At 40.7% G+C, this 14192-nt stretch overlaps 1 protein-coding gene across 1 annotated transcript in view; it reads right to left on the reverse strand.

The window, feature by feature from the left end:
- Nucleotides 1-14192, reverse strand: part of RINT1 (RAD50 interactor 1) — a 39873-nt gene that overhangs the window by 6538 nt on the left and 19143 nt on the right. Inside the window, 6 exon segments of the mRNA XM_033192519.1 lie at nucleotides 6219-6418; nucleotides 9586-9723; nucleotides 10833-11058; nucleotides 11150-11260; nucleotides 12303-12459; nucleotides 13955-14104. Coding sequence (XP_033048410.1) covers nucleotides 6219-6418; nucleotides 9586-9723; nucleotides 10833-11058; nucleotides 11150-11260; nucleotides 12303-12459; nucleotides 13955-14104 — 982 coding nt within the window.

A 14192-nucleotide genomic window follows, 5' to 3' on the forward strand; every position in this document is an offset into this window, starting at 1 on the left:
GGTGTGAGCCACTGTGCCTGGCCTTGTTTTAAATAAAATTAAAAATAATTTTTAAATGACACTATCAATAAGCATTTAAGCATAAAATTAACTATAAAGGTCTGAAATTTTATTTTTCCAAAATACAATTAACAGAGGACTAAATAAATCACCTTGCCAAGGTTTTTTTTTTTTAAACACTGAATAGCATTAGGCCATGAACACATCATAATAAGCCATATTAAGGTCATCAAACATTTGGCTAGCCTTGATGGCCTGGCACGGTGGCTCATGCCTGTAAACCCAACACTTTGGGAGGCTGGGGAGGCAGATCACTTGAGGTCTGAGGTTTGAGATCAGCCTGACTAACATGGTGAAACCCCATCTCTACTAAAAATACAAAAATTAGTCGGGCATGGTGGTGCACACCTGTAATCCCAGCTACTCAGGAGGCTGAGGCAGGAGAATCACTTGAACCTGGGAGGCAGAAGTTGAATTAAGCCAAGATCACACCACTGCAATCCAGCCTGGGTGACAAAGTGAGACCCTCGTCTCAAAAACAACAACAAAAACAAAAAACATTTGGCTACCCTTGAAATGTTTTAAGAATTTTCAGTTGCTTTTCTTTTAAAGTTCTTGAAATAAAACTACATAAAATTTTAAAAACCGAAAGCCATTAGAAATCTCCCAAAGATTTCATGCATAACGAACAAACCATAAAATCTTGTGGTTAATTTTTTTTTATACATTTACTATTAAAATTCAGACTACCCAACATGAACTTAGATCATCTCTATCTTTGTCTCTCCCCATCTCCCTCTCTCCTTCCTCCCCGTATCTTTTTGCATGGCAATGTGTCATGGGCATCAACTACTTTTACATGGCCAGCAATTTTCCCCCTTCTTTTAATAGTACCCCAATTTGCCTTTGGGGAACCACTTCTTTCCCAATCTGAGACAACTTAGGTGGTATCAGCCCTATCCTTTGGTGCCAGGGATGCACACTTAACTTGGTAATACCATGTCCTGCCTTCACTAGTGATTGTTCAGAGATAGACATATGAGAGGTATCTTGGTATTTCTGCTGAAACTATCAGAGAAGCAGTACTCTTCTTTTGAGATTGCAGAAGGACCACGTGAGCCTGGAACCACCTGTGGCCACATGTCCAGAGCCTGCCTCAGAACAAAACCAGAAATGGACAACTTTAGAACAGCCATGCCTAATCCTTTCAGAAAGTTAAATTCCTCACCTCTCGTATCTCACCCCACACCCCAACTTAGGCCAGTTTGAATCTGGTATCTGTCATCTACAACTGAAAAATTCCTAATTCTGAATGGCTGCTTATTTCAGGCTTGGCACAATCTGGTAACCAGCAGACAGTTATCGGTAGAGAACCTGAAACAAATGGAAAGTGAATCCTGTTCATTCTTTTTCCTTTTTCTAATTATGCAATACAAAGCTTTAATAATTTTTACTTCTACAGTATTCACTGGCTGAAGGACTATGAATATGATTAAAGAATTTTGAGGTTAAGACAGAATTTGCACCATATAGTTTTTTTTTTTTTTGAGATGGAGTTTTGCTCTTGTTGCCCAGGCTGGAGTGCAATGGCGCAATCTTGGCTTACTGCAACCTCCCGGTTCAAGCAATTCTCCTGCCTCAGCCTCCTGAGTAGTAGCTGGGATTACAGGCGCCCGCCACCACACCTAGCTTTTTTTTTTTTTTTTTGAGACAGTCTTGCTCTGTCACCCAGGCTGGAATACAGTGGCACAATCTCGACTCACAGCAACCTCCATCTCCCAAGTTCATGCAATTCTTCTGTCTCAGCCTCCCAAGTAGCTGAGACTACAGGCGCCCACCAGCATGCCCAGCTAATTTTTGTATTTTTAGTACAGATGGGGTTTCACCATCTTGGCCAGGCTGGCCTCGAACTCCTGACCTCAGGTGATCCACCCACCTTGGCCTCCCAAAGTACTGGGGTTACAGGCGTGAGCCACCGCACTCGGCCAGATTTGTACCATAATAACCATGCTAGTACACAATTCATTCACAATTTGAACAATCAACTCTGGAATTTGATTATTTCTCTGCTGACAGAGGACCTAGTTAATTCAGCATGAGATTATACGTTTTCTAAGGGTAGGGATGATGGCTAATTCATCTTTCTTTTTTTGGTGGGAGGAGACAGGGTCTCCGTCTGTTGCCCAGGCTGGAGTGCAGTGGTGTGATGAAGGCTCACTGTAGTCTCAACCTCCCGGGCTCAAGCAATCTTCCCACCCCAGCCTCCCAAGTAGCTGGGACCACAGGGCATGCCTGCCATGACCAGTTAATTTTTTTTTTTTTTTTAATTTTATGTAGGGACAGGGTCTCCCTATGCTGCCCAGGCTGGTCTCCAACTCCTGGGTTCAAGTGATCCTCCCACCTTAGCCTCCCAAGCAGCTAGGACTACAGGGGTACACCACCATGCTCGGCTAATTTTTTGTATTTTTTGTAGAGATGAGGTCTCGCCATAATGCCCAGGCTGGTCTCGAACTCCTGGGCTTAAGCGATCAGCCCACCTTGGCTCCCAGTGTTGGGCTTACAGGTGTGAAACATCGTGCCCAGTCATCTTTCTTAACAGACGATAGCACCAAGTAAAGCAGTTGATGATGTTCTACAAATGATTTCATTGAAGAAAAAATTCTGGCACAAGAGTCAAGAATAACAATTTGTTTCATATTACTAAAAATGCTTAGCAGAATATGGAGCTGTGGGGGTGCTGAGAGAATACTTACTTAAATTAGAAACACAACACATAAAAATACAAAATGAATGCATGTATGCTGATTAGCTGACTTTATTTTTTTTTGAGATGGAGTTTTGCTCTTGTTGCCTAGGCTGGAGTGCAATGGCGTATTCTCAGCTCACTGCAACCTCTGCCTCACGGGTTCAAGTGGTTCTCCTGCCTCAGCCTCCTGAGTAGCTGGGACTACAGGCATGTGCCACCACACTCGGCTAATTTTTGTATTTTCAGTAGAGACAGGGTTTCATCATGTTGGCCTCGAACTCCTGACCTCAGGTAATCCACACACTTGGCCTCCCAAAGGGCTGGGATTACAGGCGTGACCCACCACTCCCAGCCTGATTAGCTGACTTTATAAACAAATTGATGATTACCCTCTATCTTATAATCATACTGTGAAATAATTGTTTTATTTTCCTTGTTCAGCAGAATGACATTATGCACATGGATTTCAGTTAACATCTTTATAAGAAAAAAGTTTTAACTAATTACTAAGTCCCAGACAGAGTACAGATAAGCATGAACTATGATTGTATTTATCAGGTTTTTATCTTGTTTATATCTATGATTAGTATATTTATTGTATTTATTTTTGCCCCCTATTTATTTGGCTTATTACCCTGGATTTAAAACAAAAACGGTTTTGTTTGGCTTTTTCTTTCACATTAAAATAGGTATTATGAGGAATACATTTTCTTCTATACAATGCTTTAGAAGTAACCATACATTTTTGTTCTACATATAACAAAATGTACTATATAGTGCTTTAATTGGTATACAATTTTTTTCCCAAATTCATAATTTAAAATGTCATGTTTTCAAGACTTCCTTCCTAATCCAGGCATTTAATGTTTTCACATGTCCATGTTTGAATATATTTCATTTCTGCTTTTATTTCTTGTTTTATTGCATTAAGTTTGATAACGTACAGAAATTTTACATTAATTTACCTTGTCCATCTTTGTGACTCATCTGGACACACTTGAAAATTGTGTTTTTCCCTATTATACTGTGGAATTTATCACTAACCTTCAGTTAATCAATCTAATTATTTAACTTTACAATTTTTTAATTCTCACTTTACCTATCACATTCTAATAGTATATTTTTGTCTTTAGTGAAAATTGCATTTGCCTTGTTTACCTTCCTGTTTTCATTTTATGACACAATTATATTTTTTACATTTTTAATATTTCATATTAAAATTTTCAGTCATCAGATTTATTCAGTACAGTGAGTTTCTTTAATATTTAATGTCTATTCTATTTTAACATTTCATGGTCATCCTAGTTCTCTGTTTATGCGTTCTGTCACGAAATTACTTTATGGGACACCTAAATTGGTATAAACCTAAGTTGATTTTGAACAGTGATTCTTTTTTTTTTTTTTTTTTTTTTTGAGACAGAGTCTCGCTCTGTCGCCCGGGCTGGAGTGCAGTGGCCGGATCTCAGCTCACTGCAAGCTCTGCCTCCCAGGTTTACGCCATTCTCCTGCCTCAGCCCCCCGAGTAGCTGGGACTATAGGCGCCTGCCACCTCGCCTGGCTAGTTTTTTGTATTTTTTAGTAGAGACGGGGTTTCACTGTGCTAGCCAGGATGGTCTCGATCTCCTGACCTTGTGATCCGCCCGTCTCGGCCTCCCAAAGTGCTGAGATTACAGGCTTGAGCCATCGTGCCCGGCCTTGAACAGTGATTCTTAACCTAAGGGTACCCTGTTCAAGAAGGGAGTTCTGAAGGTCCTCTGAGATGATGTTAATATCTAAAACATCTAAAATAATTCATCTGTCTGTGTCGAGGTTATAAAGGCTAATTAGACTTTTGTTTGGAAGCATCTATTAGAAAATCTGGTTACCAAAAGTCCTGACAGCCAGGATATTCCTTGAATTAATAAAAAGAGTAAAAATAAATTACTACTTAATAATTACAGTCAGGCAGATCAAATGTGTCAGTAGGTTTGCTTAATAATAATTAGGCAGACCAAATCATGTCAGAATCTGCATGGAGAAGGGAAGGGTTGGTAGAATCTGGAAGGAAAAGGTCTTATGGTATTTGTTAACTGGACCCAAGGTTTTTATTTATGGATTTATTTAAAATATACCCTCCAATAAATCAGTTGATTTTTTCAGATACAATCATAGTGTTTTTTTTTTTTAAAGAGTTCTTACCTTTTAGAGATACATACTAATATATATCTCTATATATAAATATTACCATGAAATATGATATCTGAGATTTGCTTCAAAATAATCAGGTATGGGGTGGCAGAAGAGAGGTTTAAATAAAACAAAATTGGTGTAAGAAGTTGAGTGAGCCGGACATGGTGGCTCATGCCTGTAATCCCAGCACTTTGGGAGGCCGAGGCGGGTGGATCACCTGAGGTCAGGAGTTTGAGACCAGCCTGGCCAACATGGTGAAACCTCGTCTCTACTAAAAAAAAAAAAAAAAAAAAAAATTAGCCTGGTGTGGTGGCGAGCACTTATAATCCCAGCTACTCATGAGGCTGAGGCAGGTTAATCCCTTGAACCCAGGAGACAGAGGTTGCAGTGAGCTGAGATTGCGCCACTGCACTCCAGCCTGGGCAACAAGAGCAAAACTCTGTCTCAAAAAAAAAAGAAGCTGAGTGGTAGCCACACTGAAGTTCATTTTCCTGTTCTATTTACTCATGCATATATTTGAAAATATGATACACAAAATGTTAGTTTCTTATTTTTATTTTTTCATGAGATAGTTTTCTAGAGATAGTGTCTATGTTGCGCAGGCTGGTCATGAATTCCTGGGTTCAAGTGATCGTCCCACCTCAGCCTCCCAAGTAGCTTGGACTACAGGCATACGTCACCACATCTGGCTAATTTTATATTATTTTTTATTTTTTGGAGAAATGAGGTCTCCCTATGTTGCCCAGGTTGGTCTCCAACTCCTGGGCTCAAGTAATTCTCCCATCTCACCCTCCTAAAGTGCTGGGATTAAGAGCTTGAGCCACTGCACCCAGCCAAATAGATTTTTAATGTATGAAACAATTAAAACTTTAAATGTTTCTTCCTATTTTCATGACTCTTTATAATTTCTCATGTTTTCAAGACATTCAAGAGGTACTAAACGTTATTCTTTTATTTTCCTTAAAGTCCTGGATTGCTTTTGACATCATTATTTAATCTTAGCTTTTCCTGTGACTGCAATTACCAAACATGAATATTTCCAAGTATGGTTCACTCTATAAACAACTATTTCATGAAAGGCTTGCTTATCCAATGATTAAAAACGTTAAAATATCAGGATTATTTCAGTACTTGAGATTTGATTGAGAAAAATGTGTATTTTAATTGTACCTTCTAATTATGGCACTATAGTTCTGTCTAGCATGTTTATTTTTGCTTGCAGTAGATTCAACATTTCGAAAAGTATTAATAAAATAGTTCGAACTAGTAATATATTAATTAATATAAAAGCATATTCACTCACAACATTGTCAGCCCAATCTGCTAGTACTGTTGAGATGTAGTTCACAGCATTAAGAATTGCACAGTATCGAAAGCCAAGGGAAGCTCTAGTCTCTTCTTTCATCACCTGTGTTAATCGTATCCTAAAATCATCTACTAAGTCCTTCTGTAACTCCAGGAACTGTAGCTTTCGGGAAGCTGTGGGAAGATTTTTATACCTGTCTGTGGAAAAAGTTATTAAGACATATGAAGGTTTTGGTACCATCTATGATATACTTATAAGTTTTCCCTACTGTCCTGCTTCAGTGCTTTTGTCAAAAATCAATTCACCAGTCAAGTGCGGATTTAATTCTGAGCTCTCTTAAGGATATGAGTTTCAAAAGTATGTTTGCCAAAACTCATTCAACAGTACACATAAGATCTGCATATTACACTGTATGTAAAGTATGCCTCAAGTTTTTTTAAAAGGCAAATGAGAAAATTATACATAAAAATGACAGTTTTGGCCAGGTGCGGTGGCTCACACCTGTAATCCCAGGACTTTGGGAGGCCAGGGCAGGTGGATCACCTGAGGTCAGGAGTTCAAGACTAGCCTGGCCAACATGGTGAAACTCCATCTCTACTAAAACTAAAAAAATTAGCCGGTGGTAGTGGCATGTGCTTGTAATCCCAGCTACTCAGGACTCTGAGGCAGGAGAACTGCTTGAACTTGGGAGGTGGAGGTTGCAGTGAGCCAAGATAGCACTACTGCATTCCAGCCTGGGAAACAGAGTGAGACTCTGTCTCAGAAAAAAAAAGACAGTTTGTTCAACAAATAAATGGCTTTTTTTTTTTTTTAAGAAAGAACTTGGATAAATTAAAAGATACACATTTAAGAATTTACAGGCAGTTGGCCAGGCGCAGTGGCTCACACCTGTAATCCCAGCACTTTGGGAGGCCGAGGTGGGCGGATCACGAGGTCAGGAGATCGAGACCATCTTGGCTTGCGACCGTCTTGGCTAACACGGTGAAACCCCATCTCTACCAAAAATACAAAAAAATTAACCAGGCGTTGGCCGGGCGCGGTGGCTCAAGCCTGTAATCCCAGCACTTTGGGAGGCCGAGACGGGCGGATCACGAGGTCAGGAGATCAAGACCATCCTGGCTAACATGGTGAAACCCCGTCTCTACTAAAAAATACAAAATAGCCGGGCGAAGCGGCGGGCGCCTGTAGTCCCAGCTACTCGGGAGGCTGAGGCAGGAGAATGGCATAAACCCGGGAGGCGGAGCTTGCAGTGAGCTGAGATCCGGCCACTGCACTCCAGCCTGGGCGACAGAGCGAGACTCTGTCTCCAAAAAAAAAAAAAAAAATTAACCAGGCGTGGTGGTGGGTGCCTGTAGTCCCAGCTACTCAGGAGGCTGAGGCAGGAGAATGGTGTGAATCTGGGAGGCAGAGATTGCACTGAACCCAGGAGGCAGAGTTTGCAGTGAGCCGGGATCGCACCACTGCACTCCAGCCTGGGTGACAAGAGTGAAATCCTATCTCAAAAAAATAAATAATAAAATAAATTTACAATTGATATGATGAGAGGTCTGAAATTTTCTTTAAAATACTCCAGAAAAAAAAAAATATTGAGGAGTAAAATATAACAGAAAAGTGGTAATTGCTTTAAACTTTGGTAATGGGTACCTGAGAGTTCATCATATTATCCTACTTTTGGGTATGTTTGAAAATTTTCTGGCCGGGCGCGGTGGCTCAAGCCTGTAATCTCAGCACTTTGGGAGGCCGAGGTGGGCGGATCACGAGGTCAGGAGATCGAGACCATCCTGGCTAACACGGTGAAACCCCGTCTCTATTAAAAAATACAAAAAACTAGCCGGGCGAGATGGCGGGCGCCTGTAGTCCCAGCTACTCGGGAGGCTGAGGCAGGAGAATGGCGTAAACCCGGGAGGCGGAGCTTGCAGTGAGCTGAGATCCGGCCACTGGACTCCAGCCTGGGCAACAGAGCGAGACTCCATCTCAAAAAAAAAGAAAATTTTCTGAATAAAAAGTTTTTAAGAGACACATGAATTTTCCTTAATTTTTTTGTCTTAGTGTTTTTCATATTTTTCTTATAGTTAAAAATACAGAATTATGGCTGGGCACAGTGGCTCACACCTGTAATCCCAGCACTTTGGGAGGCCGAGGCAGTTGGATCACAAGGTCAGGAGTTCAAGACCAGCCTGGCTAAGATGGTGAAACCCCGTCTCTACTAAAAATAAAAAAATTAGTTGGGCGTGGCTGCAGGTGCCTATAATCCTAGCTACTCGGGAGGCAGAGACAGGAGAATTGATTGAATCCAGGCAGCAGAGGTTGCAGTGAACAGAGATCACACCACTGCACTCCAGCCTGGTGACAGAGTGAGACTCCGTTTCAAAAAAAAAAAAAGCTAATTACTGACTGGGCTGGAATGATACTTCTTCAGATTATCAGACAAGCCTAAGAAGCAGACAGGCTGGTGGTCTATGAAGGTGAAGAGGGCCAAGGATGGTGGCAATGAGGGTCCAGTGGCACCTGGACAACAAGCAGGCCTACAAGGGGGCAGCGTGATTGGCTAAAGACCAGTGAGGGCCAGAGGATGCTAGGCTACCCTCCAGCCAGAGAATCACTGCACTATAACAAAAGTTCCTATTACTACTCCAATCCTTAAAATTACTTCATTATTTTACTCTCTTCTGCAATCTTTGATAAATCAAGATCAAGAAAATATTAAAAATACAGGCCAATCACCATTTACTGAAGACATCTAAAAAGCCCAATAGCAAGACAGTTTGGATAATAAAATTAAATTCTTATTTAATTGTTTTTGTATAATTATTCAGGAAGTTTTCTTGTATAATTATTCAGGAAGTTTTCCTTCATGTATACCAATGTTTAAATCCTTAAATTATTAAAAACCCCAAAGTTAGAATATTGTGTTAGCTTTCTACCAATATAGAAACTGAATTTGAAGATAACAACCATCATATAATATTAATTTGCTGAGCTGCTTATTTATTGATTACTTTATTGATGGAGTCTCACTCTGTCACCAAGGCTGGACTGCAGTGGCGTGATCGTGGCTCACTGCAACCTCTACCTCCCATGCTCAAACAATCCTCCCACCTCAGCCTACCAAGTAGCTGGGACTACAGGCATGCATCACCACACCTGACTAATTTCTGTATTTTTTGGAAGAGAGCAGGTTTCACCATGTACCCCAGGCTGTTCTCAAACTCCTGGGTTCAAGCAATCTGCCTGCGTCAGCCTCTCAAAGTGCTGGGATTACAGGCATGAGCCACTGCACCCAGCCTACTGAGCTATTTTAAAAAGTACCATGTGAAAACAGTACTTTTAAAACAAAGTCGTATCTTAAAAGACTTATACTTACCAGTTATAACCAAGAGTAGAGTCATAAAAGTTTCTGCACAATCTGGAACTTTCATTTCATCCACATCAGTGATATCCTTATATTGCGATACCCAGGCAGCTTCTGATGAAAGCATTGAGTCCATTTTTTGAAGAGCAACTGATAAGCGGACAAAACGATTATGCCGATTAAGTAGTTACAGTCATTCCTAGTTATTCAACTTGTAATTTTTTAGGAATGATGGCTTTTCTATAAAAAATAAACAAACCTACAATCTCCCACTAGTTGTACTAAATTTAACTTACTTAATGCTTTAAACAGGATACTTTACTCCCACCCCCAAATTTTGAAAATAGTTATGATGACTAGATAAGCTACAGTCAGAAAGATTCTACTGGCCAGGCACAGTGGCTCACACCAGTAATCCCAGCACTCTAGGAGGCCAAGGTGGGAGGACTGCTTAAGTCTAGGAGTTCACAACCAGCCTGGGCAACACAGCGAAACCCCATCTCCACAAAAAATACAAAAAGTAGCCAGACATGGTTTGCATATACTTATAGTCCCAGCTTCTGGGGTGGCTGAGGCAGGAGGATCACCTGAGCCCTGGAGGTCGAGGCTGCAGTAAGCCATGATCAGCCCACTCCACTCTAGCCTGGGTGACAAAGTAAGACCCTATCTCAAAAATAAAAAAATAAAAAAATAAAATACTCTGATACTTTGGGAGGCCAAGGCAGGCAGATTACTTGAAGTCATGAGTTCCATACCAGCCTGGCCAACATGTTGCAACCCCGTCTCTCCTTAAAAATAGAAAAATTAGCCAGGCATGGTAGTGCATGCCTGTAATCCCAACTACTCAGAAGGCTAAGACAGAAGAATCGCTTGAACCCAGGGGGTGGAGATTGCAATGAGCTGAGCTCGAACTACTGCACTTTTATCCTGGGCCACAGAGCAAGAGTCTGTCCCAAAATAAATAAATAAAAATAAAATAAATAAAATGAAAAATTCTATGATAAAATCTATAAAACAATTAAACACCCCACTGGCTTGACTATTCCACTCTAGAAACATGTAGAGTGTAATTCCAGGAAAAATGGAAGTTTCATGTGAAGTAAAGAAAATATTATCTCTGAAGGAAACTCTGAAAACCCTGACAAAGAAAATTTCAGATGGCTCTAGTCCTACTCAGAACTGGAGAAGAAAATTATTCAAAAATGTATATCCACAGAAACAGACATATCTCCCTACCCTGTGGCCACATCAGCACTTACATTTTCTCTCCACTGTCAACCATCTCTGGAAACAGGTTTCCTCTGACAGAATATGCATACAACTAGCAAAAGCACCAGGGTAGCCATGAACACTGTGTAGCTCCCTTTCAAACAACAGTACTTCATCCACCAAATGACAGAAGAGATTGTCATCATACAGCAGACAAGGAATATCCGTGGCTAACTTCTCAAGAACCAGCATCATAAGGCCCCGAGAAAATTCAAGCTAAAAAAATACACAAACATGAGGTATGTAAATAAAAAGTTATCCATGCCCACATACAGTTCTAAAACAGAAACACGACTGAGTCTCTTACCCTTGCATTTACCAAACAGCCTACTTTGTCTAATATTGGCTGAATCTTTTCATCCAAAAATTGAGTATGGTTTCCAATCCACATAAGTACTTGAGCCAAGTACCATTCTGGCTAAGGAAGGAGGAAAATAGTTTGAATTCGTAAGTCATTCCAATTAGAAAGTTACAATTGCATGAGTCTATTTAATTGTATATGCACAACACTTACAAAAATTAGTTGAAAATTCCTGTATGTAAAAGCACAATTTCTACTCTAAATTTTAAACTACTGAAAGGCTTAATAATCAAATGTTTGCCAATGTACTCCCAACAAATTTCAATAATGTGACTTAAGTCAATAAACTCATAAATTTACAATGCCCTATATATTTAAAACCTAACACTTCAATAATATGTAAAATCATGAGTATTACAAAGAACTAATGGCCTATAAATTATTTTTTGAAATAGCAATTGAAAGTAATTTCAGTATTATTTTCTTATGGTTTTTATTTTCAAAAAGTAAATTAAAAAAAAATCTGCTAGTCTGCATTACAAAAACTACACGTTTTATACAGGTTTAAGGGCAGAAATACCAAGTGCATGCCAGGCGTGGTGGCTCATGCCTGTAATTCCAGCACTTTGGGAGGCTGAGGTAGGTGGATCACCTAAGGTCAGAAGTTCCAGACCAGCCTGACAAATATGGTGAAACACATCTCTACTAAAATTACAAAAATTAGCCCAGCATGGTGGCATGTGCCTGTAGTCCCAGTTACTTGGGAGGCTGAGGGAGGAGAATTGCTTGAACCTGGGAGGTGGAGATTGCAGTGAGCTGAGATCGCGCCACTGCACTCCAGCCTGGGTGACAGAGACTCCGACTCAAAAAAAAAAAAAGAAATACCAAGTGCTTAATATTTGCTTTGCTTTTTGCTTTGTTTTGCAATGATAATTCAGCAACATCTGATGCCCAAGAGCAGAAATACCATATTTTCCTACAGTATATGAACACAACTCTTCAATTGTATGTATGAAGAGCAGTGACAAAACAGGAATTGAGCCCTTTAGAAAAAACACAGAAATGTGAAGAGTCAGATTTTAACTTAAACCAGCAAAAGTATAGAAACTCTAACATTTGTTACTGATAAAAACCAAGGACAAGAGCTGGCAAAACACACCTTGCTTAACACATTAGTCTGCCGGTTCCCTCTGAAGTGATACCTGAACCTCTTCTGAAGAGGAGTCAGCATAATCTGGATGGGCAGGATGACAGAAGGGGAGGCAGGAAGAGAGTATTTTTCTGGAAGTTGCTTTGGCTCAGTAAGTAATTCATCTCTGACATAATCAAGTCAAGGAAAAAGAATCAAAAGCATACCTAATATCCACACACATATGTATGTATACACACACAATAAATTTTTCCAACAAATGTATCAGATACTCAGTAGAGTTAATTATGATGCAAATAATATATAATATAACTTTATATTGAATTTACATTCAGTTAAAATGCACAAAAAGCCAGGCATGATGATGGTGACTCATGCCTGTAATACCAGCACTTTGGGAGGCTGAAGTGGGCAAATCACTTGGGCCCCCTCACAGGAATCTGAGACATGCCTGGGCAATAGGCAAAACCCTGTCTCTACAAAAAACAACAAAAATTAGCTGGGCATGGTGGCACTTGCCTGTAGTCCCAGTTACTCAGGAAGAAGAGGTGGGAGAATCAATTGAGCCTGGGTGGTCAAGGCTGCAGTGAGCCGTGACTGCACCACTGTACTTCAGCCTGGGTGACAAAGTGAGACCATGTCTTCAAAAAAAGCACACAAATGGGCCAGGTACGGGCAGGCGCAGTGGCTCACGCCTATTATCCCAGCACTTTGGGAGGCTGAGGCGGGCGGATCACAAGGTCAGGCAATCAAGACCATCCAGGCTAACACAGTAAAACCCCGATTCTACTAAAAATAAAAAAAATTAGCCGGGCGTGGTGGTGGGTGCCTGTAGTTCCAGCCACTCGGGAGGCTGAGGCAGGAGAATGGTATGAACCCAGAAAGCAGAGCTTGCAGTGAGCTGAGATCACACCACTGCACTTCAGCCTGAGCGACAGAGCAAGAGCAAGACTCTGTCTCCAGAAAAAAAAAAAAGGGCCAGGTGCAGTGGTTCTTACCTGTAATCCCAGAACTTTGGGAGGGTGAGGCAGGTGGATCACCTGAGGTGAGGAGTTCGAGGCCAGCCTGACCAACATGGAAAAACCCTGTCTCTACTAAAGATACAAAATTAGCCAGGCATGGTGGTGCAAGCCTGTAATCCCAGCTACTCGGGAGGCTGAGGCAGGAGAATCACTTGAACCTGGGAGGTGGAGGTTGCAGTGAGCCAAGATCACACCACTCCACTTCATTCCAGCCTGGGCAACAAGAGTGAAACTCCATCTCAAAAAAAAAAAAAAGCAGAAAAATGGTATCAGAATTAATCTATAAATCTTTCCTAAAATAGTAACAAAAAAAATTGAAGTATCATTTCATTAAATTCACGCTATGTTACTAAGGTTTCCTCCCAATTGCCCATTTGTTCTATTGCCCCAAGAGACCTTTTTGTGCTATGAACTAGGATCAGTCATGTATCTCGGAAGTCTTCCTTACAGCCCTCATACCCACACGCAATTCACTTTGCAAGAGTACAGTCCACCACTCAGTGGACACCTACAGTCCAAGTCCAAACACAGGATTCTTATTTGGCTTTCTTGGCCACTTTGAAAAAGTTTTACTCTCCAGCCACAAACCCATTCTACAGAAAAGAAATTTTAGTAAGTTTTCAACTGCAACAAAGATACGAGGTTTGTAGTTTCAAAAGCTGACAAAACAGCGTCTCCAGGTAACTGTACATCTCCGGAGCACTGGCAGGTCGACTTAAGCCAACAGTTTGTGATTGAGGGGGTGCAATGAACGGCCAATGAAGCTGTGCTAAAATTTCCTCAAAATCACTGCAACAGAAAAGCAACACATGCATTTCAGTACATCACCAAACGATTACCAAATACCCATCGGAAAGCAATTACCACAAAATATGGG

Source organism: Trachypithecus francoisi, unplaced genomic scaffold (genome assembly GCF_009764315.1).
Source record: "Trachypithecus francoisi isolate TF-2019V2 unplaced genomic scaffold, Tfra_2.0 Lachesis_group4, whole genome shotgun sequence".
Lineage (NCBI taxonomy): Eukaryota > Metazoa > Chordata > Mammalia > Primates > Cercopithecidae > Trachypithecus > Trachypithecus francoisi.